Source organism: Pleurodeles waltl, chromosome 1_1 (genome assembly GCF_031143425.1).
Source record: "Pleurodeles waltl isolate 20211129_DDA chromosome 1_1, aPleWal1.hap1.20221129, whole genome shotgun sequence".
Classification (NCBI taxonomy): Eukaryota; Metazoa; Chordata; class Amphibia; order Caudata; family Salamandridae; genus Pleurodeles; species Pleurodeles waltl.
The window spans coordinates 16,242,282-16,268,031 of NC_090436.1; the positions used below are offsets into that span (position 1 = coordinate 16,242,282).

The following is a 25,750-nucleotide window of genomic DNA, read 5'->3' on the forward strand; positions in this document are numbered from 1 at the left end:
TCTGGCCTCATCCATCAATCCTCTATCCACTCGTGGGACAGGCCCACGGTGGTTCTGGCCTGATCCAACCCCCGCCCCCCCCCCCGTGTCCACTCCTGGGACATGCCCACTGTGGCCCCATCCAGCCATCCTGTGTCCAATCGTGGTACAGGCCCACTGTACCAGCCCCCTCCTGTGTCCACCCCTGAGACAGGCCCACTCTGTCCTCATCCATCAATCCTGTACCCACTCGTGGGACATGCCCACTGTGGCTCTGGCCTTATCCACCCCCCGCCCCGTGTCCACTCCTGGGACATGCCCACTGTGGCACCATCCAGCCATCCGGTGTCCACTCGTGGGACAGGCTCACTCTGGCCTCATCCAGTCTCCTCCCGTGTCCACTCGTGGGACAGGCCGACTCTGGCCTCATCCATTCTGTGTCCACTCGTGGGACAAACCCACTCTGGCCTGATCCATCCATCCTGCGGCCACTCCTGGAACAGGCCACTCTGGCCTCATCTACCCTCCTCCTGTGTCCACTCGTGGGACAGGCCCACTCTGGCCTCATCCAGTCTCCCCCGTGTCCACTTGTGGGACAGGCTCACTCTGGCCTCATCCATCAATCCTGTATCCACTCGTGGGACAGGCCCACTGTGGCTCTGGACTGATCCAGTCTCCCCCGTGTCCATTCGTGGGACAGGCCCACTCTGGCCTCATCCATCAATCCTGTATCCACTCGTGGGACAGGCCCACTGTGGCTCTGGACTGATCCAGCCCCCCCGTGTCCATTCGTGGGACAGGCCCACTCTAGCCTCATCCATCAATCCTGTACCCACTCGTGGGACAGGTCCACTGTGGCTCTGGCCTGATCCAGCCCCCTCCTGTGTCCACTCCTGGGACAGGCTCACTCTAGCCTCATCCATCAATCCTGTGTCCACTCGTGGGACATGCCCACTGTGGCTCTGGCCTTATCCAGCCCCCGCCCCGTGTCCACTCCTGGGACATGCCCACTGTGGCCCCATCCAGCCATCCGGTGTCCACTCGTGGGACAGGCCCACTGTGGCTCTGGCTTCATCCAGCCCCCTCCTGTGTCCACTCCTGGGACAGGCTCACTCTGGCCTCATTCATCAATCCTGTACCCACTGTGGCTCTGGACTGATCCATCCCCCCCCCCCCCCCCCCGGTCTACTCGTGGGACAGGCTCACTCTGGCCTCATCAATCAATCCTGTACCCCCTCGTAGAACAGGCCCACTCAGGCCTTATCCATCAATCCTTTATCCACTCATGGGACATGCCCTCTGTGGCTCTGGCCTGATCCAGCCCCCTCCTCTGTCCACTCCTGGGACAGGCTCACTCTGGCCTCATCCATCAATCCTGTACCCACTTGTGGGACAGGCACGCTGTGGCTCTGGCCTGATCCAACCCCCTCCCGTGTCCACTCCTGGGACAGCCCCACTCTAGCCTCATCCATCAATCCTGTGTCCACTCGTGGGACATGCCCTCTGTGGCTCTGGCCTGATCCAGCCCCCCCCCGTGTCCACTCGAGGGACAGGCCCACTCTGGCCTGTCCAATCAATCCTGTATCCACTGGTGGGACATGCCCACTGTGGTTCACGCCGGATCCAGCCCATTCCTCTGTGTCCACTCCTGGGATGGGCCCACTCTGGCCTCATCCATCAATCCTGTATCCACTCCTGGCACAGGCCCACTGTGGCTCAGGCCTGATCCAGCCCCCTCCTGTGTCCACTCCTGGGACAGGCCCACTCTGGCCTCATCCATTCTGTGTCCACTCGTGGGACATGCCCACTGTGGCTCTGGCTTGATCCAGCCCCCTCCTGTGTCCACTCCTGGGACAGGCCCACTCTGGCCTCATCCATTCTGTGTCCACTCCTGGGACAGGCCCACTGTGGCTCAGGCCTGATCCAGCCCCCTCCTGTGTCCACTCCTGGGACAGGCCCACTCTGGCCTCATCCATTCTGTGTCCACTCGTGGGACAGGCCCACTGTCGCCTCATCCATCAATCCTGTATCCACTCGTGGGACAATCTCACTGTGGCTCTCGCCTGACCCAGCCCCCTCCCGTGTCCACTCCTGGGACAGGCCCACTCTGGCCAGATCCAGCCTCCTCCTGTGTCCGCTCGTGGGACGGGCCCACTCTGGCCTTGATCCATCCATCGTGTGATCCCGGCGCCTCCCACAGACAGGACAGGGGCGCACCCTCTGATTAACACCTTCCAGCAGATGGGTTTTAATCTTCAATAACCGGAAGAGGGTGAATCAGACACTGGCCCTGGGCTTTCACAAGCCACAGCTCGAGGCTTCCTTGCCACTCGGCAAAAGAGCTTAATTTGAAAGTCATGTTTGTCTTTGTTGGGGTGGGGGCTGGAAGCTCCTCCTCCTCCCCACCCCTCTTTTCTGAGCCGCCCCCATCCCCCGGGAGGCCTCGGGTATATCTGCGCCAGCTTCCCCCTTACCTGAGGTAGGGCCAGACTCCCCCTGTGACCCAAAACCTCCGATTCTACTGCTGAAGGGGCCTCTCGGCCTTGTGACCAGCTCCGCGGCCCTCTGCCACCTGTGGCCACTCTGCAGGGACCTCTCTCCCTGGTGCCCCCAGCTGCAGGGTCCTCTCAGCCTTGTACCCCCTCCGTGTCTCCAGCTGCAGGGTCCTCTCTCCCTGGTGCCCCCAGCTGCAGGGTCCTCTCAGCCTTGTGCCCCCTCCGTGTCTCCAGCTGCAGGGTCCTCTCTCCCTGGTGCCCCCAGCTGCAGGGTCCTCTCAGCCTTGTGCCCCCTCCGTGTCTCCAGCTGCAGGGTCCTCTCTCCCTGGCGCCCCCAGCTGCAGGGTCCTCTCAGCCTTGTGCCCCCTCCGTGTCTCCAGCTGCAGGGAACTCTCTCCCTGGCGCCACACCCGCGCGCCCAGCAGCACCATCATCTCACCCTGGTGTCCAATCCAGGTGCCCAGCTCCAAAGCCTCCTGACCCTTCGATCCATCTTGTAATCGTGTTATCCCATTCTGTCCCTATTTTGGCACAGGGCCTGGCAGAGAAGCCCTGTAGTGTGGCACCGGCCACCTGCACAGCTCTGGTCTACTGAAGAGAGTCCTTCTACAAAGTCGCAGCGTTATTTGAACTTTTCACCTGGCAGAGACATAAGAGCTGTTTTGGTGCCAAGAAGAACCCCCGGGAACCTTTGCTGTGGGACCCAGCGACGGCCATGCTGTGCCTTGCCATGTTGCTTCTTGCCGGCTTTGCGGCATCTTTCCCCCGACAGTGGCCCTTCCAGGGATGGCAGAACCAGATCTTGGTGCCAGAGGAGTGCCCGGTGTGCCAGGAAGAGCTCTGCCCTGCCCTGCCACCGTCCTGCCCGGCTGGCAGGGTGCGGGACCTCTGCGGGTGCTGCTGGGAGTGCGCCAAGGCCGAAGGCTGGCTCTGCGATGCCAACCCCAGGGCTGACCGGGTCTACGGCCTGTGTGGCGAGGGCCTGGTCTGCCGGGCACCCGACCTCCAGAGCCCCGTTGCCAGGAGTCCAGAACCGCGCTGCGTCTGCGCCAAGAAGGAGGTCCTGTGTGGCACGGACAAGAAGACCTATCGGCACAGTTGCCACCTCCGGGAGGCGCGGAACAGGCAGGGAGAGCCGGGCCTGGCTCTGGCGCACAGGGGCCCCTGCAAGGCTGGTAAGAGAGCCTCGAATCTACTCCGTTTATATGGTGTAATGCGAGAGTATGTACTACATGCGCGTCAGAATTACAACGTGCTGCGTAAACCGCATGCTGCCTATTACAAAAGTCTCTATACAGGGTTAATACGTTAGTGGTAAATGCTAACTTTTTGAGCTAACTAAAGCACCGTGTGCCTAAATCTGTAGTGTCCGTTTCAGTGTGCTTTTTTCTGTGAGCCTTTATGGCCCACTCCTAACTTAAACCTGATTTACTTCTAAATATCCAGGCGCAGGCCATGCGCACTCATGCGAAAGAGTGAGCTTCCCTCTAGCAAGGTACGGACAGGGCCGCTGGAATTATGCTGCAGAGGGGGACACATTATGCGGCAAGGTTCCGTGGATTATGCGGCAAGCATGGGCATATTATGCGTCAGAACGCGGCACGTTGTATGATGGTTTTAGTGCTTTGTCACTTTTCCACTTGTTAACTCTGTCTTGGCATTAGTTGCACCGGTTTAACATCCATATTTAGCAATAAACAACAAAAATGTGACCAGTCAAACTATACAACGAGCCTTCCGCTGCGCGGCAACAGCGTCGCTGCGTTTTCAGTAACTTTTGAACCGTTTGAGCTGGAAACACGTTTTGTGCTCAAATCTGTAGATTATGCGTCAGATGATGGATTATGTGGCAATTATATATTTATGCGTAAAACGCGGCAGCGGCACACTCGGATAATTCCAGTGGCCTAGGGTACAGGGAAGAGGCAATTGTAAATCCAAGAGGCCTCATGGCAGTCAGTGCCAAGAGGCAAAAGCTCCGGGTGGTCGCAGGCAGCGCTGAGAGGCCAAGCTCCGGAGGATCATGGCAGTCAGTGCCGAGAGGCAAAGCTCCGGGTGGTCGCTGGCAGCGCTGAGAGGCCAAGCTCCGGAGGATCATGGCAGTCAGTGCCGAGAGGCCAAGCTCCGGGTGGTCGCTGGCAGCGCTGAGAGGCCAAGCTCCGGAGGATCATGGCAGTCAGTGCCGAGAGGCCAAGCTCCGGGTGGTCGCTGGCAGCGCTGAGAGGCGTAAGAGGCCGCAGTGGAATGTATTTCGGGGCATGAAAGCGCCTGTCCAGGCCGGGGAGGGGGAAGATTCACACTCAAGCCTCACTGCCCTTGGGTCTGGGTAGAGAGAGCAGGTTTGGGGTCATGCGTTTGTAAACGAGGGGGCAGGGAAGGGAGTGAGTGAAGATTTGGGGTGATACGTTTGTAAACGGGGGGGCAGGGAGGAGAGAGAACCGGTTTGGGGTGATGTTTGTGAACGGGGGGCAGGGAAGGGAGAGAGTCAATGTTTGGGGTGATGCAGTTGTAAATGGGGGGCAGGGGATGGGGAGATAGCAGGTTTGGGGTGATACGTTTGTAAATGGGGGACAGAGAAGGGAGAGAGAGCAGGTTTGGGGTGATGCGGTTATAAATGGAGGACAGGGAAGGGAGAGAGAGCAGGTTTGGGGTGATACGTTTGTAAGTGGGGGGCAGGGAAAGGAGAGGGAGCCGGTTCGGGGTGATGTTTGTGAACGGGGGGGGGCAGGGAAGGGAGAGAGTGAAGGTTTGGGGTGATGCAGTTGTAAATGGAAGGCAGGGGAAGTGTACGACATCATGAGAGCGAAATACAGATCATAGTTTACATAGCGCGTCATGCTGCATTTCTGGTACTTCTAGGCACTGTGAATGACGTCTGTCAGTGTTACACGAGTGATGGGTGTGCGTGTCGGGTACTATATACATCAATGAGCCCTTTCACTGGTAAGTGATGTACGGTCTTGTCCGGAGAGGGCGCTTGGACAAGTCGAGGACCTGCACCTTCTGTCGGGACATGTCAAGGACATGCAAGGACATGCCTGGGGATAAACGGCACCCTTGTGTTACGTCGTAACGAGCACAATACACCCCCCCCCCCTCCCGCGCCCCCACACAATGACTTCTATATGTGCTTTGCTAACATCATCAGTCCTGTGTCCAGAAGCGTAGTTATTAATGAGCGACAGGTTCAGTGGCACCGGGGCCCTAGCTTTGGTGGGGGAGGCTGTTCTTTTTCTGCCCCGGGGCCCACGGCACCCTTCCTACACAGCTCTGTCCGTGCTCCGGATTAAGGCCGCCTCGTGCACGTAGAACCCCCACGGAGGCCCAGTCGTGACTTCTGGTGACCAAGAGAGAGCCCACTGGGTGGGAGAGGGGGGCAAGATGAGGGGCAGATTTGCATAATACCCTAACGACAAGCCGTGGTCAGCGTCACTGGAATTCTACGACAGGAGAAGGTCAAGTTATGAAGTTAGCAGGGTTGTGCGGCAAGAAAAGGCAAATTATGCGGCACAGTGCGGCGCATTTTGTAATAGTATTACTTAATTAGCTCTTAATTTTTCAGCATTTTTTTTTAACATGGTGACACTGTATGTCTGTCCAGCCCTCTATTCGACAAAGGGCTCGCTCCCCACATTGAATCATTCTGCCCCAAATCTCTTTCATTACCAACTGAATACCCACTCGTGTTTACGGAGCTCCAAGATAGGGTACGGGGATCGGCTCCGCCACCTGCCAAGCCGTGTGCTTCTAGGCACTTGCCTTGTTTCTCACTGTGCCTCAGACACCTTGTTCAGCGACTCGGGGCGCTTCAAACAGGGGCACTTGGCACTACGGACCTGGATCAGGAGTAGACAGAAGTCTGCACCATGTTTTGGGTAGGTAGATGTCCACGCCTATTCCTACGGCCTGTCCGCAGGGGACTGTCCACACAGGACTGTCCGCAGCGGGTACACTCCGGGGAGTTTACCCAATGCTCGTCTTTTTATTTTTTTAATGCTCGTTTCCTCGTGGGGAGCCTCACTGCGATATCTCCTTGCAATGCATTTACTCCTGCTTTTTGCAGGAATACACGTACTTGTGTTGGAAAGGTGGGGAACGCCTTTCACAATGTGTTTGTGAATTTGCACAAACGTGGGAGTCTGCGTGATCTGCGCATCTTTATGGCAACCCTCGGTCAGGACCGCTCCACCAATGCGTCAGATTCTTGTAAATGAGACCCTAGGTGGTAAAGCCCTAGGCGACTGGGGCTGTACATGACAAATAGACACCCACGGGACTCCTGGGGGCAGCATTTTGCCTGCAATTGTAAGTTTCCAGTGTCCAAAGATAATCAATGTTTTTACTTGCGCCTATAGGTTACGATGGAAGGGGGCGGTTGAGGGATAAAGAAGGGGGGCTTGGAAACAGACCCCTCTGTAAGCCCCACTTTTCACTACACTGAAGCGCCTAATAGTCCATGAAGCGCTTTATATGCGAAACACGCACAAGAGCAGTGGTTTCATATAGCGCATACTACATTGTTTATGGTTTTTAGGTGTTAAAAATACTCGAGCAGATAGTACCCGTCGCACCGTCTTTGTGAACATGAAAGCATGAGCCCGGCCGCCAGGGCTTAAAGGTGTGGCCAATGTGCCCCTAAGTTGGTGGCCACCCGAATGAGCAATAGCACTGACATCACTAAAGCTATCAGGACTTAAAGAGACACTCGAAAATAAACTTTTAAAATCGCTTAAAAGTTGAGTTAGTCTTTATAGTGCCTCGTTAATACCCCCTGTGCGTTCTGTGCGCTTTATAAACACTAATAAACTAACGAATGCAGCCTTCTGTCACAACGTAGCGCCCCGAAGCCCGCTTCCCATCACTGGAAGTGTTGCGCAGAGAAGGACAGACAGACAGGAACGCGGGGGCCGGTGAGATTCGGGCCTCTTTCTGCCCCCCAAGCCTGCCTGGCCCCCATTTCACCCCCACTTTTGAGTGCCCACACACCAGCTGTATGTTCACTTAATTCAGTGTTTACATCCGCCCCTCAGACCTGTTTATCTCGTCCCTCGAGAGCTAAACATGGCTTTGATCCCCCCTCCCCCTCCGGGGGGGGGGGGGGGGGGTTCAGTGCTTCTCACACCTGCTAATCTCGTCTCTCACCTCTTGTTTGTCCAGGGAGGGCAGGAGTCTGGCAGGGGTCGCACCCCTCATTCTCATTGTTGGTTACATGATTATTCCCCGTGGCCTTTGCATTCACACCCTGGAGCCCCACTTGGCCCCTCCCTGACCCAGGGTAACCAGAAGGCTCCCCTCAAAAGCCTGTTTGGTGAGTTGTGTTCACAGCAGCGCTCTGGTGTCTCACTGAGATGTAAATAAACCATTACAAGGAGGCCGGGGGGGCGGGGGCGTTTAATCCACTACACTCTGGTGTTTTATTGTCACCCGGACTCTGTTGTGCCACCACAGCAGGCCACATGGGGATGAGATCACTCCTGAATCCCTTTAACACACGCTGCACGCCCAGCCAATCAGGGAGCGCCGCGGGGGCCAGGGCCTCATTAGCCCCCTGCCTGGACCACTTCACAGCATCAGCCCCATGTCAATGCCCTGCACGGAAGCGGCAGGTGTCCTTGCTTCATTCCCTGGGTATAGGGTGTGTGCAGTACCTCCCAGCTCCGCAGGGGGCGGCAGGGGACCATGGCAGGATGAGATGCCCGACCTCTGACCTCAGAGGCGTTTTAGGGCATGGGTAAAGCGGGTTCTGCCCCGGGCCCCAGACTTTCAGGAGGGCCCTGATGGAGGCAGCTCTGTTCTGCAGAGACTCTTGCCTACATGAACTTCCATCATTCTTAAACATATTGTTTTAAATACCGTTTTCCTTTCATTTATTTGTAATGTGGTTGATGTTTGAGTCTATTACAGACATTTTGCTGAGAAATGTGTTTGTTCAATTTTAGATAAACAGGACGTCACATTTGAGACATGGGAGGGGTCACAGAGATTATTTGCAGTAATATTACTGAGCTGCTGCTGTGTTGCAATATTAAAACACAGGTCACTAACCCTGAATATTAATGAAAAACACATTTGGAAGTTGGACCGTGTCCTCCTGGGCTAGTAGGGCGCGGAGGAGCTGCAACTGGATCATACATCAAAGCGGATCTAAACAGGGACCCAAAAATACTTTTGTCCCAGAGCCCCCAACATGCTTAAAATGTCCTTGCTTTGACCAGAATCATTTCTTAGCCCTTAAGGGGCTCATTCCACAAACCTCATTCTTCCTGGTTGATTCTGCTACCCAAGTCAGCCATACTCGTGTCATCAGAAGGATGAAAGGATGAGCCGACCCTGCTGGTATGAAATGCTCCTCTCACGCTACACTTGGCACTACAAAGGACAGCGGTGCTGCAGGATGGGATGAGACACTGCAAGAGAGACTGCAAGTACTCACATACAATGCAAGTACTCACGCACACTGCAAGTACTTGCATGCGCTGCGGGCACTCTCACATGCTGCAAATACTCACATACAGTGTCAGTACTCACACACTGCACGTACTCACACGCACAGCAAATATTAACATACACTGCAAGTACTCACATACAATGCAAATACTCACACTGCTGGGTGCCCCTGAGAGGGAGGGAGGACTGGGTGCCCATGAGAGGCGGGGGATCCTGGGTGCACATAAGTGGCAGGGAGGGCTAGTGCCCATGAGAGGCGGTGAGAGCCGGGTGCCCGTGAGAGGGAGGGAGGGCTGGGTGCCCATGAGAGGCGGGGAGGGCCGGGTGCCCATGAGAGGCGGTGAGAGCCGGGTTCCCGTGAGAGGGAGGGAGGGCTGGGTGCCCATGAGAGGCGGGGAGGGCCGGGTGCCCATGAGAGGCGGTGAGAGCCGGGTGCCCATGAGAGGCAGCGAGGGCTGGGTGCCCATGAGAGGCAGCGAGGGCTGGGTGCCCATGAGAGGCAGGGAGGGTCGGGTGCCCATGAGAGAGAGGGAGGGCCGGGTGCCCATGAGAGGCGCGGGGACGCTGGGTACCCATGAGAGGCAGGGAGGGCCGGGTGCCCATGAGAGGCAGGGAGGGTCGGGTGCCCATGAGAGGCAGGGAGGGTCGGGTGCCCATGAGAGGCAGCAAGGGCTGGGTGCCCATGAGAGGCAGGGAGGGCTAGTGCCCATGAGAGGCGGTGAGAGCCGGGTGCCCGTGAGAGGCAGTGAGGGTTGGGTGGCAATGAAAGGCTGGGAGGGCTGGGTGCCCATGAAAGGCAGGGAGGGTTGGGCGGCAATGAAAGACGGGGGGGGCTGGGTGTCCATGAGAGGCGCGGAGGGCTGGGTGCCCATGAGAGGCGGTGAGAGCCGGGTGCCCATGAGAGGAAGAGAGGGTTGGGTGGCAATAAAAGGCAGGGTGGGCTGGGTGCCCATGAGAGGCAGGGAGAGTTGGGCGGCAATGAAAGGCAGGGAGGGCTGGGTGCCCATGAGAGGCAGGTAGGGCCGGGTGCCCATGAGAGGCGCGGGGATGCTGGGTGCCCATGAGAGGCAGGGAGGGCTGGGTGCCTATGAGAGATGGGGGGTGTTGGGTGCCCATGAGAGGCGGTGAGAGCCGGGTGCCCGTGAGAGGCAGGGAGGGCTGGGTGCCTATAAGAGGCTGGGAGGGATGGGTGCCTATGAGAGGTAGGGAGGGTTGGGTGGCAATGAAAGGCAGGTGAGCTGGGTGCCTGTGAGAGGCGGGGGATGCTGGTTGCCCGTGAGAGGCAGGGAGGGCCTGGGTGCCCATGAGAGGCGGGGGATGCCGGGTGCCCCTGAGAGGGAGGGAGGAAGCTCATTTGGAACAGTCTGTTGGAAGTCTCCTTCTGTGTTCGTTGCCACCACTAACACTAATACAGATCTGCCCACAAAGGTGAAGATTTGCCCACCTGCCTCCTAGTGAACAATGGCCCCCAACTTCTAGGTGAACTGTTGCCACAAATGACTCCAGGTGAACAGTTGCCCCCTTGGCCTACAGGTGAACAGAGGCAGTACCTGCCCCAGCTGAATATTTACCCATCTTGACTCCAGGAGTACATCTGTCACCCCTGCCTCCAGGTGAATAGGTGCCACCCTTACTCCAGGAGTACATTTGTCCCCATCCTCCAAGTGAATAGATGCCACCCTAACTCAGAGAACAGTTGTCCTCTGCCGCCAGATGAACAGGTGCCACTCAGACTCGGAGAACAGATACCCGTTGCATTCTTCACAGGATGCCTGCTGGGGGTGAGCAGAGGGTTAAGACGCCTGTTGCATTGTTCACTGGATGCCTGATTGTGATGAGCAGGGGATGAGAGATGCCTGTTGCATTTTTCACAAGATGCCTGGTTGGGATGAGCAGGGGTTGACAGACACCTGTTGCATTCTTCACTGGATGCCTGGTTGGGATGAACAGGGGTTGATAGACGCCTGTTGCATAGTTCACAGAATGCCTGCTCAGGTTGAGCAAGGGTTGACAGACGCCTGTTGCATTCTTCACAAGATGCCTGCTGGGGGTGAGCAGGGGTTGGCAGACGTCTGTTGCATTGTTCACTGGATGCCTGGTTGGAACTAGCAATGGTTGACAGACGCCTGTTGCATTGTTCACAGGATGCCTGTTTGGGATGAGCAATGGTTGACAGACGCCTTTTGTATTATTCACAAGATGCCTGATTGGGATGAGCAATGGTTGACAGACGCCTGTTGCATTGTTCACAAGATGCCTGGTTCGGATGAGCAGGGGTTGACAGATACCTGTTGCATTGTTCACAAGATGCCCGATTGGGATGAGCAATGGTTGACAGATGCCTGTTGCATTGTTCACAGGATGCCTGGCTCAGGTGAGCAGGGGTTGACGGACGCCTCTTACATTCTTCTCAAGATGCCTGGTTGGGATGAGCAATGGTTGACAGACGCTTGTTGCATTCTTCTCAAGATGCCTGGTTGGGATCTGCAGGGGTTGACAGATGCCTGTTGCATTGTTCACAAGATGCCTGATTGGGATGAGCAGGGTTGACAGACGCCTGTTGCATTCTTCTCAAGATGCCTGGTTGGGATCTGCAGGGGTTGACAGACGCCTATTGCATTGTTCACAAGATGCCTGGTTCGGATGAGCAGGGGTTGGCAGACGCCTGTTGCATTCTTCTCAAGATGCCTGGTTGGCATGAGCAATGGTTGACAGACACCTGTTGCATTGTTCACAAAATGCCTAGTTGGGATGAGAAGGGGTTGACAGACACCTGTTGTATTGTTCACAAGATGCCTGGTTGGAATGAGCAATGGTTGACAGATGCCTGTTGCATTGTTCACAGGATGCCTTGTTCGGATGAGCAATGGTTGACAGATGCCTGTTGCATTGTCCACAGGATGTCTGGTTGGGATGAGCAGGGGTTGACAGACGCCTGTTGCATTCTTCACAGGATGTCTGGTTGGGATGAGCAGGGGTTGACAGACACCTGCTGTACTGTTCACAAGATGCCTGGTTGGGATGGGCAGGGGTTGACAGACGCCTGTTGCATTCTTCACTGGATGCCTGGTTGGAATGAGCAAAGGTTGACAGACGCCTGTTGCATTCTTCACAGGATGTCTGGTTGGGATGAGCAGGGGTTGATAGACACCTGTTGCATTGTTCACAGAATCCCTGCTCAGGTTGAGCAAGGGTTGACAGACACCTGTTGCATTGTTCATAAAATGCCTGCTTTGGCTGAGCAGGGGTTGATACACACCTGTTGCATTCTTTACATCTTCACATGCCTGCAATGAATGAGGATTGAAAGATGCCTTTTTCTTCATCTGAGTTGGTTGGTGAGGGTTCCATGGTGTGTTGAGGTCCTGGTGGGTGTTTGCCTTTTGCACATCTTGGCTTGTTCTTAGGTTTCTTCTACTCCGTTAGTGATTTGAGGGTGCTCGGGGTGTTTTACGCTGGTGCAGTCATTGTGCTCTATAACCTGCTTGAGTGGCTCTGGTTGGTCCAGGCTCTTCTCACGTGTTTGTTGTGGCTTTGAATGGCCTCGTAGATATGGAATAAGACATGGTAACGCAAATCACTGCATTACCTTACTCTGCACTAGGGAGTCATTTCATGGGCGTTGCGGTTGGTTTTCGCACGCAGTACAAATCGATTTTGACGCATCATCAGATTTACAAAAGCATGTAAACCTGGGGAAAAGCCAAAACCTTACACCTCCTGAGGTGAGACATAACGAAGAGATTTTTATTTTTCCTTGTTTTTTCCTCTTTCCATGTGTGCTGCATTCTGCAGCATAGAAAGAGGAACTCGCCTTTCAGTATTGTTTTTGTGCAGGAAGGTGCCCTTTCCTGCACAAAAACAATCTTGCCAACAACACAAGCACCCTTTCACCCCGGTGCAAGGGCGCCTGGGTTGGTGCTAGGCACTAAACGGCAGCTCCAGCCCCATGTGTCAGACACTCACACACATCACCAAAAATGGTGGGTGCTTATAAATTTGTGCCGGTATTTAGAAATACGTGCCGGTGCTAAGCCACTGCAAACACTGGCACAAATTAAGCACTGGGGAAGAGCTGTGCCATGGCTCAGCGACTCTCCCATCCAACACCAGCAGGGCAGAGGACCCCTTGCACCTACTGACTGACCACTGACTAATCATCCCTGGACAGGGAAGCCCATGGTCTCCGAAACTCTGAACTGAAACTTCCAGTCCACCAGCTCAAATGCCTTTTCAGCATTCTGTGGTTTCTTGGTTATTTTTGCATGAATCCAGTATACTCCCTTGCCTATGCACTTTATTTTATCGTTTTTGTTTTATTAAATTGTGATTATTTTGCGGTGCGCAGCGCAATTTATTGCGTTTTACTTCGCAGTGTTCTGATGCTCCTCATTGCAGAGTCTGGATTTTAGGAAATTACATTTTTTTAGCAATAAAAATCAGAATATGACTGGTATAAGAGGGGTGGGGAGAATTTCGAATCCCGGTTCGAAGACATAATTAATCCCACAAGGGGCAGATATCCTGAGCAGAGGGGATGGATGTACAGATATAGCGTTGGTGACAAAAAATATGATTTAGGATTTCAAAGCACCGCTAAAAAGTTGAACACACAGAAGAAAATGTGCCTCGTGAAAAGTGAGTCATGCATGTGGACTGTAGGTGCCACAGTGTGGTATGGACCTGATAGTAAGCACACTTCCAGGGGCCATATTACAGAAACTTTGCACGAGTGCTGAGAACAATACAAAATATATTTTTTTATGTAGTCTCAGCATAGGAGGGATAATTGTATCTTGAGGGTTTATGATTGGCTGGCAGGGTTGTTGGATTTTGTGACACTGTAAAAAAGTACCCCGAATAGCCAGGGTTGTTTCCTAAAACCCTGCATTAACACTTTTCTCCCCTCACATCTCCCACCTGAGAATAGCGCCTAGAGGCGTTGAGTACCCGTGCACATACGTGTAAGTGGCTTGCTGCAGCGCCTTCAGGATGCAAACTCCACTTTCTGGCCATATGGGACAGGGCGGGATCACCTCACGGTCACTCTTCTCACCTTAAGATGGGACACCTGGACCCGCCTGGTGTCAAGGACATGGCGGATCCCACTTCCACTTTTATTTTGTCAGTGAGTTGGAATGAATCTTTGGGGTTCAGGGGGCAAAGGTCCTGACATGGGGACAGGCAGCCATTTTCTTGCCCTATGGAGGAAGTGCCCTCAGTTACTGAGATACAGCTAGTCTCTTAACTGAGTGCCCCAGGCCAGCTCTGGGCAAGGACGGAGGAGACTGCGCAGGGTATATTGTACCATCTGAAGTCCTACCTCTGTGGTTCTCATTGGAGAGCTGGCAATGGCAGGTTGTGCCCTCTTTTTTTAAGCCTTGAGGGTGTCTAGGGGTACATTTATGAGAGGCTTCCGCCATCGGAGCGTTACTTTTTTTGATGTCTTGGCCGCGCAAGTCTCTCACCCATACCTATGAGACCACGCAAAGCCACTTTGTGGGGTCTTTCACCGCCTTATATATATGGAGTAAGACAAAACAGCGCAAGCCTCTGCGTTGCCTTAATCTGCACCTGGGAGGAGTTTCATGGGTGTTGCAGTGGGTTTTCCATGCAACCAGTGGTTAATTTGTGCTTGTTGTTTCCGGTGCTGAGCACCAGCACTTATTTTTGAGGGCCGGCGCTTGTTCTTCTGCCTCAAGCATTTGCTGCGAGCAAAAGCCACACATTGGAAAGACAAAGAAAGAGAAAAACGAAAAAGCCTCACAAAGGGAGAAAGCAGAAAGTTGCAGGAGTGTGCTGGAGGGGCAGGGAGTGGCTGTAAATGGATTGAAGAGGCCCGAGATGGCTTCAGGATTACGCTGCCTCTGTATTCCGTGCTCGCAAATTAAATGCAGCAGCCGTGTGTTTTAGAGGAGGGCTTTAGGTACTGGCACATTTTTATTTACAAATTAAGCACTGCATGCAACACTCATGGATTTTGACGCTTCACAATGGAAAGATGAAAACACCTCTCTGGATTGTTTTTGTGCAGGAAGGTGCAACAATCCTGCATGCAACCCAGGCACCCTTGCACCACGGTGCACAAGTGCGTACATTGGCGCTAGGCAGCCAGTTGTGCATCAGAGCGGGGGGGGTGTGGGGAGAAGGACAGGAATGCACAGTATTTCTTCAATATTGCGCATTCCTTCCATTTCACTTTTGCGTCCCTGCACCAATTTCCCATAAATGTGTCCCCCGGTTTTCTTGGCCTGCCCTTGCTTTGAAAGCGCCCTTCTGTTTCGCATCATCAGATTCCTTGCGTCTACCCCCATGTTCAGCTGGCTTCATGGATGCCCACTCACAGCACTGGGCAACGCCCGTAAATGTGCAGAAATAATATTACAGCGCACGCTGCCGCTATTGTCATTTTTGTAAGATTCCTAATCTTGCTATTGAAATTCAGTGACTCCAGCATCAGCAAAATTCAAAGAACACATCGACCCCATTTTGTAGAATTTTTCTGTGCATAGATCCTGAAATAAAGCTGTCCCTACAAACGCGGTAAATTTGTTAATGAACCCATATAGCTGCTCAGTGAGTGAATGCTCGCCGCTGATTTCTGCTGGGACCTGCTGGCCAGGAGAGTAAACGCAGCTTTCCCTCCTTTCCAGGCTGACGAATGAAGTGCCATTAATGTGTGATCAATAAAGCTACTTTTTACAGTGCTTAGAAACGGCGGAAGCGCGGGGTGGTGCGCTACACTATTTTTTTTTCTCGGGCAGACACTGCTATATGTTATGTTTGGGCATATTTTAAACTTTCAGGTTGAGTCTAAATATTTAAAAGTCTCTTTCCTTTGTGATGAGTAGTTTGTGATTTATTCAGGCTTTGGAGAGTCCCTGGACCGGACCCATCACCCTCACATCCCGGTCCCCCTAAAACCACCCCTGTCTGGGGCTCTTGCGTGCTGGTGTATTTCTCCTTGTTTTGGGGTGGCATAAGAATGACTTTTTGGGGTGCTCTCACACTACCTGTCTAACAGTCATTTCCTTCTTGGTTCCACTCTCTGCAGCTCCAGTCATCGTCAAGGCTCCTCGTGACATCTTGAGCCTGGAAGGAAATGACGTCATGTTTGGCTGTGAGGTGTCTTCCTTCCCTGTGGTGTTTATAGAGTGGAGGAAAGGAGGGGAGCGAGGCGCCCTGCCGGGGGACAGTACTCACATCACAGTGCAGGTGAGGGTGCACGGTGTGCTGGTACCTACAGAGTGTGAGGTTGCACGGTGTGCGGGTACCTACAGAGTGTGAGGGTGCACGGTGTGCTGGTACCTACAGAGTGTGAGGATGCATGGGTGTGCTGGTACCTACAGAGCGTGAGGATGCATGGGTGTGCTGGTACCTACATACTGTGAGGGTGCATGGGTGTGCTGGTACCTATAGAGCGTGAGGATGCATGGGTGTACTGGTACCTACAGAGCGTGAGGATGCATGGGTGTGCTGGTACCTATAGAGCGTGAGGGTGGATGGGTGTGCTGGTACCTATAGGTCGTGAGGATGCATGGGTGTGCTGGTACCTATAGAGTGTGAGGGTGCATGGGTGTACTGGTACCTATGTCCAGAGCTGTCACAGGAGGGGGGGCAGGGCTCACATCACAGTGTTGGTGAGGGTGCATGGGTGTACTGGTACCTATAGAATGTGAACTGAGCAATGTCCAGGGCTGTCACAGTGGGGGGGGGGGGGGGGCGGCAGTAGTCACATCACAGTGCAGGTGAGGGTGCATGGGTGTGCTGGTACCTATAGAGTGTGAGGGTGCATGGGTGTGCTGGTACCTATAGAGCGTGAGGATGCATGGGTGTACTGGTACCTATAGAGCGTGCGGGTGCATGGGTGTACTGGTACCTACAGAGAGTGAGGGTGCATGGGTGTACTGGTACCTACAGAGTAAGAGGATGCATAGGTGTGCAAGTACCTATAGAGCGTGAGGGTGCAAGGGTGTGCTGGTACCTATAGAGTGTGGGGGTGCATAGGTGTGGTGGTACCTATAGAGTGCAAGGATACATGGGTGTTCTGGGCCCTATAGAGCGTGAGGATGCATGGGTGTGCTGGTACCTATAGAGCGTGAGGATGCATGGGTGTGCTGGTACCTACAGAGTATGAGGATGCATGGGTGTACTGGTACCTACAGAGTATGAGGATGCATGGGTGTGCAAGTACCTATAGAGCGTGAGGATGCATGGGTGTTCTGGGCCCTATAGAGTGTGATGATCAATCAGTGTGCTGGTACCTATAGAGCATGAGGGTGCATGGGTGTACTGGTACCTATAGAGTGTGAGGGTGCATAGGTGTGTTGGTACCTATAGAGCATGAGGATGCATGGGTGTTCTGGGCCCTATAGAGCGTGAGGATGCATGGGTTTGCTGGTACCTATAGAGGGTGAGGGTGCATAGGTGTGGTGGTACCTATAGAGTGTGAGGGTGCATAGGTGTGGTGGACCCTATAAAGCTTGAGGATGCATGGGTGTTCTGGGCCCTATAGAGCGTGCGGGTGCATGGGTGTGCTGGTTCCTGTAGAGGGTGAGGATGCAGGGGTGTGCTGGTACCTATAGAGCATGAGGGTGCATAGGTGTGGTGGTACCTATAGAGTGTGAGGGTGCATAGGTGTGGTGGACCCTATAGTGCTTGACGAAGCTTGGGAGTTCTGGGCCCCATAGAGCGTGAGGGTGCATGGCTGTTCTGGGCCCTATAGAGCGTGAGGGTGCATGGGTGTGCTGGTGCCTATAGAGCGTGAGGATGCATGCGTGTGCTGCTATCTATGGAGCGTGAACCTGCTACCGTTTATTAATAATGAGGTGGCGTATTGTAGCGTTATTTCTCTTTATATGGAGGGTATGTCTTCATACTTAGTGCAATATTTATGGGGATTTGGCATAGCGCAGTGCCACACGTCTCCTTGCTGCCCTACGCAACAGTGAAAGGGCCGGAATGTGCCTTATCTATGGCATAAGATGCATTCCTGTCCTTTCCCCCTGTGGGGGTGCACACTTGGCTGCCTAGCACCAATGCAAGCTCCTTTGCACCATGGTGCAAGGGTGCCTGTGTTGCATGCAGGATTGTTTTTGCGCAGGAAGGGGGACCTTGCTTCACAAAAAGAAACCCAAAAAGCATTTACCTCTATCTGTGTGCGCTGCAGATTGCAACACACGGGGAGCACACAGGAAAAGAGGAAAAAATTAGGAGAAATACAAATGTTTCTACTCATCACACCTCACTTTGGGAGGAGTAAGGTTTGGCGCTTCCCCAGGTTTACATGGTCTTGTAAATCTGGGGGACCATCAAAGTCCATGGGTGTTGTGTGGTAAAACCCACCTCAAAGCACATGGAACGCCCGCTAGTGCAGTCAGGCACCTCGGCAACTTGTTCTGCCTTGCCTTACTCCATATCTACGAAGGTATGGAAAGCCACGCAAAGAGGCTCTGTGTGGCCTCATGGATGTGATTCTGAAGTCTGCCCCGCCAGAGCTTCAAAATGCAAGACACATCAGCAGCGCACGGGGCTCGTTCAGAGGCCCCTTAGAATTCATTGCTTATGACACCTGGTAGAACAAAGGAAGGTTCCAGTGGTCCCACCGTCAGGTTTTGACCCAAGTCCTGCAACACCTATGACCGCACTGAGCTTTACACACTACTGCAGTTTGTGTGGTGGGGGGAGGTTGACAATTCACAATCGTGCACAGGTCTGAGGACGGTGCGATACCTATTAGTACAGTCCTTGAGACCGGAGCAGTCTGGAGGTTTCTCATCGATGACAGACCAGGTGTTTCTTGAAGTCTGGCTCATGGTGGGTGTTGTGAAACACCTGGATCGTGTAACTTTTTAAGATTTCTCTTCTGATTTTTAAACTTGTGCCCTCTTAGCCAGAGTGCCATCTCAGTCCGCCTTCTATCAGACACCTCCCCACAAAATTAGATCCTGTATTAATTTTGATCTACCTCAACATTTTAAACGTCTGTGTTTTTGAGAACTGGTTTGAATGCTTTTTTTTGGAAAAATATGTTTCTTTAGACTTTATTAATGACTTATTCTTCAGGTTAGGGACTAGCACTCAGGGTGGGTGAAACTTCTGTGTAGTAGAATCATGTGAACTGACTTAAAAATTCCATGAGATTACACGGAATTACATCAGAAGGGTAATTCTGCATTTAGTGCTATTTTCTGTACCCACAAATGCTCTCTCTTAGCCACAATGGACGTGATAATGCAATCTGTGTGAAGAAATAGCGCTAAATGCAACAGAACGTAACAGCAGCGCAAGGCTTGCGCCCACTAAATATGCTCTTGCAGTAGGATTTTTCCCTCAAATTACTCTTAATTACATGAGCAGGTGTAATCACGTTATTATCTGTAATTCAGCAGGAAAGAGTAATGCTGAATTACCAAAATGACTCTGATTACACCAGCACAATTAAAATTACTCCCAGGCCTATTTGCTAGTGGATGAGGCAGACGGTTGAATTTCATTTAACCAGAGTTGAAATAATTGGGTTGTCATTATTGCCTGTCTAAAAAGCTGACTGCTCTCAGTTTGTCACTCAGAATGATCAGTGGCTGAAATGATTGAATTACAATTATCACCAAATACTCTTTCATCTGGAGCAGTGGTTCTTAATGTGGGGGTCCAAGAACTCTTACTCAGAAGGTGTGTGACTGTTTCGAAAAATAAATATTATTAATAGATTAATAACGTTAACACATGAAAAGGCAAATGTAATAAAAAAAAAAATACTCTGTAAATCTGAAGGAATTTGAAATTGGAGGCTAAAAATGAAATTGATGTCCTTCATTTTTGTATATTTTTTGTTTGTGAATTAAGTAACTTTCTGTAATTTGTAGGGTCCCCGGCTTCCTATAGCAATTCAGTGGGGTCCCCGGCTTCCTATAGTGATTCAGTTGCAGTCTCCGGCTTCTTATAGTGATTCAGCGGGGGCCCCTGGCTTCCTTTAGTGATTCAGTGGGGATCCCCGGCTTCTTATAAGTGATTCAGTGGGGGTCCCCGGCTTCCTGTAGTGATTCAGTGGGGATCCCCGGCTTGTAGGCTCTCACGCTTAATCAGTAGAACGCATCAGTTCACTACCAGAACAGTACGGCGGAAGAGCCCCCCTCGGGGAGCCTGTCAGGCGTTGCAGTGCCTGCCTGGCGAGGAGCATCTCCCGATGATGATGCCAGTCATCCAGTGTGATGCTTGAGGGCTCTTGCTCCTGAGACCCCAGGTCTCCTAGGACGTCAGATTAGCTTGGAACAGTGTACTCAAATTTATAGGATTACAATTGGGAGACTGTACACTGGACCATATAACCTCCCGGTCCCTCCACCCCCCGTTTTGATTTACATGGCAATTGGTGTGCCTTTGGAAAAATATTCATCAAAATAACCCTGTTAGGCTATATGTGGCGTGCCGTGGCCACAGTGCTTAATTTGTGCTTGTTGTTTCCGGTGCTGAGCACTGGCACCTATTGTTTAGGGCCGGCGCTTATTCATTGCCCCCAAGCATTTGCTGCGGGCAAAAGACACACATGGGAAAGACGGAGGAAGAGAAAAATGAAAAAGCGCCACAAAGGGAGAAAGCTGCAAGAGTGAGCTGAAGGGGCAGGGAGTGGCTGTAAATGGAATGAAGTGACCCGAGATGGCTTCAGGATTACACTGCCTCAGTATTCCATGTTCGCACATTTAATTGCAACAGCTGCGTGTTTAAGAGGAGGGCTTTGAGCACCGGCACTTTGTTATTTACAAATTAAGCATTGCGTGGCCAAGGCCGCAATGGTGAGCTGGTTGAGTGTGTCTTGTGCATGGGGTTAGACTAGGGTGCCTTGGTGATCATTGTCTGTTGTTGCTATCTACACATCATTGTCATGTCTTTCCCATTCTGTGACTGTGTACCAGTGAGTACGCATGGATGTATGCTTACCACAGTGTCCTCTTAGACAACAACTACAACCTTGCAGTAGGAATCACACCCAGGACAGGCTGGGATGGGAGGGCGAGATTGCTGCTGAGTCACCCGTTCTCTGCCGCCTTTCACTCCCAGGTAGGGTTGCTGCCTGGTTGGTTTTCTACCGCCACCACCTGTATTTTAGTGCTCCGGCCGGTACAGAAAAAAACAAAATCACCTAAAGCTGGTATTTTTAGCCCTTACCTGTACACACTTCAAGCAGCAGATATAAATAGCGAGCACTTTTAAACGTGTTATAGAACTGCGCTAACGACCCATGACTAATCATTTACATAAACAAAGTCAGAAAAGTCATGTTGCAAATGAATACGTTTGATTTTGTTTAAAGCCCTATTTCGTACCGTGTCCAGGCCTGGGTGCAAATACTCCCAGGGTATCATCATAAATGCCAACCCTCTCACTTCAGGTGGGCGGGAGATGACCGATTTCAAGGCTATTCTCCCACCTCCCAATTCCGGCATATAAAAACCTGATTCCTCTGCTGACTTCAGCTGACAGGGTCTGGTCTTGTGTAACTCGGAGTATGTCCTGCCAGCGACCAGCTCCTGCCGGCAAGTGCACAGTGCTTGCATGACTCTCTGTGTAGGCGCTGCCAGTGACCATCTCCTGCCGGCCAGTGCACAGTGCTTGCATCACTCTCTGTGTAGGCGCTGCCAGTGACCAGCTCCTGCCGGCCAGTGCACAGTGCTTGCATCACTCTCTCTGCATGCACTGCCAGTGACCTGCTCCTGCAGCCAGTGCACAGCACTTGCATCACTCTCTCTGTATGCACTGCCAGTAACTTGCTCCTGCAGGCCGGTCCACATCACTTGCATCACTCTCTCTGCATGCACTGCCAGTAACCTGCTCCTGCAGGCCGGTGCACAGTGCTTGGATCACCTTCTCTCTGTATGCACTGCCAGTAACCTGCTCCTGCAGGCCAGTGCACAGCGCTTGCATCACTCTCTCTCTGAATGCACCACCAGTAACCTGCTCCTGCAGGCCAGTGCACAGCGCTTGCATCACTCTCTCTCTGTATGCACTGCCAGTAACCTGCTCCTGCAGGCCGGTGCACAGTGTTGCATCACTCTCTCTCTGTATGCACACTCTCTCTGTATGCACCGCCAGTAACCTGCTCCTGCAGTCCGGTGCACAGTACTCACATCACTCTCTCTGTATGCACTGCCAGTAACCTGCTCCTGCAGGCCGGTGCACAGCGCTTGCATCACTCTCTCTGCATGCACTGCCAGTAACCTGCTCCTGCCGGCCAGTGCACAGCACTTGCATCACTCACTCTCTGTATGCCCTGCACTGCTAGTAACCTGCTCCTGCAGGCCAGTGCACAGCACTTGCATCACTCTCTCTGTATGCACTGCCAGTAACCTGCTCCTGCAGGCCGGTGCACAGCGCTTGCATCACTCTCTCTGCATGCACTGCCAGTAACCTGCTCCTGCCGGCCAGTGCACAGCACTTGCATCACTCACTCTCTGTATGCCCTGCACTGCCAGTAACCTGCTCCTGCAGGCCAGTGCACAGCACTTGCATCACTCTCTCTGTATGCACCGCCAGTGACCTGCTCCTGCAGGCCGGTGCACAGCGCATGCACTACTCTCTCTGCATGCACCGCCAGTGACCTGCTCCTGCAGCCAGTGCACAGCACTTGCATCACTCTCTCTGTATGCACTGCCAGTAACTTGCTCCTGCAGGCCGGTCCACATCACTTGCATCACTCTCTCTGCATGCACTGCCAGTAACCTGCTCCTGCAGGCCGGTGCACAGTGCTTGGATCACCTTCTCTCTGTATGCACTGCCAGTAACCTGCTCCTGCAGGCCAGTGCACAGCGCTTGCATCACTCTCTCTCTGAATGCACCACCAGTAACCTGCTCCTGCAGGCCGGTGCACAGCACTTGCATCACTCTCTCTGTATGCACCGCCAGTGACCTGCTCCTGCAGGCCGGTGCACAGCGCATGCACTACTCTCTCTGCATGCACTGCCAGTGACCTGCTTCTGCAGGCCGGTGCACAGCACTCTATGCCTGCTATAACACTTTCTCCATGCTTCTGACAGGGAAGGAGAAAAAAACATAATTTTTGCCTATCTAATATCTCCCTGTTTTTTTTTCTCTATGAAATCACACTTTTCTCTTTTAAAATTTTGGCATGTATGTAACTCCCATGGTATCATGACTACCATGGTTTTCATAGCGCCTCAAAGTCAAGGTAACTGCGCTAGTACTAACAGCTGTGCAAAAAGGTCTCTCATAGCACACAATATCTGTTATTTTATCAGCATTTGTAAAACACGCTTTTCCAAGTTGTATGTTCAGCTTTTTTCGAACCTTCCAGAATATATTACGTAATTTCTAGCAACCACCCACGCCCCTCCAATCTTCTTTGCAGCAACCAATAAACCTTACATCTGCAATTAGCACAGCTCCCACTGGAGGGCGCAGCGTACACACGTTTCTTCAGGATTACGTTTCCCGAGCACGGTCAGCTTTAGGGTCATCAAATCTATTACTGTCTGTGAAGGTAACTAGCTATAGCGCCGAGGAGCCCCGCACAAAGCGCCAGGGATGTGCGTGCTTTTTTATATACCTCCAGTGATAGACATTTATTAAAAGTGATAGTTTTTAAACATGAACTTGGAACTTTCCTGCTCCCGCCCAATAGGACTGGGTTCCTATTATAGACAGAGCACTACTGTGATCTATTAAATCCAATATAAGTGGGTCAGGTACAGAGCTCTAGGTGTCTGCGCTCTGATATGTGAGATTAAGAAAGAGGAGGCTCAGAAAAATAACTGTCTAGGGTCACACAACTTGGTCGGGTGGGAATCGATCCCAGGTTTTTCTGGTTTCAGCTTGCCTGATTCAGCCACTAGAAGGTTCTCCCTTTCTGCCATCAAGGGTTAATGCTTTTTAGGGTCGGATGCACAAGCGCTCCGTCCCTGTTCTAATCTCTCTTTCGTCTTGTAACCACGTCCATGCCACGCCTGTCACTTTCATTGGTTCACAGGCTTGCCTTTTAAAATCCGCTTGATTTCATTAGTGAAAGGCATGCATACGTTGGTGCCTTTTCTGGTATTAAGCCCTCCTCGAGCGCACCGGCCAACTACTGAAAACTTACGAGGCTTCATGTTTTCAGCCTGGTTCCTGCACTACTTTATCTTTTTTTCTTCCATGCAGCGCGATCGCACTGGGTTTTACATAGCGCAATCACACTTGTTTTTCAGTTTCAGCACGATCGTGCTGCGTTTTACAGACCGCGATTGCTTTAGTTTTTTTTTCATTCAATTTGTGTGTCAAGAAATGTCCGGTTAGGAGTTTCCAAGGCTAATAGCTCTAACTCAAGCAAATGCGAGACCTGTTGCATTGCAAATGCTTGTTCTTTACTTGTTGGTGCATGAGGCTAGAGTGTGGGTGGCGGACACACATGAAAGCTCGGCTCATTTTGGGCTCGGGGGCCAAGAGGACCTTCAGCTGAGCCAGGCATGTTAGCATAGACTCTGTGGAAAGCCCAAAGTTGTGGGAAGATGGCTGAGAGACCAAGCCCCTGCTAGTCAGAGGAGCTACAGTTACATGTAACCAGAAACAGGCAACAAAAGCACAGTTATCACTTGAAGCAGTGAAGGGATCTCTAGTGCTTCAGGCAAAATACAATTTTGCATCTTGGAGGACTCCCAAAGACTGAAAAGGCTATTTATAGGTCTTTTGTACTAAATTGGTCTTACCACTAAGTGGCAGACTAAAGCAGTTTCACTTGAACTTTGACTGGCCTTCTGGTTGTGCTGGTCCTGGCTGTCAACCCAGTTATGTTAAAATGCAGATCTCCTCTCCCACCCACCAAGGCAGAATGCAGGCTCTGGCTCTAAGAGCCTGCGAACGAGCCAAGCCTTGAAAATATTTGGAATGTAAATCATGCAACAAACATCATGTTACAATGTTATAAGCTTTCTTAAGATTTGAAACAACAAAGTGTGTCTCTTTACCAAGGGAAGTGTTTCACCTTAGTGGAGCAGATTACTCGAGTAATATTCATTAGAATGAGAGTTTTTAAGTATGATCTGAGAAACATCCCTGCCCTGATGATAGCGCTATCAGTGAACTAAGAGGCAAGCGAAAGGACATGTGAGCATTATACATGGCCTTTATCATTATAGGTGGGGCAACGTTTTAGTCCATTGAAGCAAAAAGAGAGGTTTTTGCACAGCACACATCTGGAATTAGCATATTTGAATATACTCTCACACATGATGATGATCACAAAGGAGGCTCTGCAAAATAAAGTATTTGCCTAGGATCACACAATTTGTCAAATAGGGAAGCCAGGATTGGTCCTAGATTTTCTAGTTTCACGGTGTGCATTCCAGCCACTAGATGGGTATCTCTTTCTGACATCATTGTATCTTTTCCTGACATCCAACATGTGTTGTATGTATTCTTAGGGTATGAGATTCGTGCATGGATGGCAGGCAAGATCCACTCTTTTTTGGCAGTTTTACACAGCGTGAACTTCACAGAAGTAGCTTCACAACAGACTCAGGCTATGTTACACATTTTGTTGGTACAGAGCACTTTGACATGATTCAAACTTTGTTCACCATTTTACATAGAAGGCAGCTGTAGTCAGTGGCACAACAAAATTTTAGCCCCCTGTAGGAAAGTGATTCTCTCTTTGGCATGGCTACCCTCACTTTTTGCCTGCTGTCTGTGTGTTTTGACTGTGTTCACTGGGATCCTGCTAACTAGGACCACAGTGACTGCGCTCTCTCCCTCTAAATTTGATTGTTCCTGTCTTAAGACACCCCACAATTGGCATACTGGTGCCCCCATCTAAGTCTCTAGTATATGGTACTTAGGAA

The 25,750-nt window shown here is 52.1% G+C and overlaps 1 protein-coding gene across 1 annotated transcript in view; it reads left to right on the plus strand.

Moving 5' to 3' along the window:
- Positions 1 to 2,328: 2,328 nt before the first annotated feature.
- The window catches only part of LOC138254630 (kazal-type serine protease inhibitor domain-containing protein 1-like), a 28,614-nt gene continuing 5,192 nt past the window's right edge, over positions 2,329 to 25,750 (plus strand). The window contains exons 1-2 of the mRNA XM_069205819.1: positions 2,329 to 3,649; positions 15,976 to 16,136. Of these exons, the coding sequence (XP_069061920.1) occupies positions 3,190 to 3,649; positions 15,976 to 16,136 (621 nt within the window). The 5' untranslated portion in view covers positions 2,329 to 3,189. The remainder of the gene's footprint in view (positions 3,650 to 15,975; positions 16,137 to 25,750) is intronic.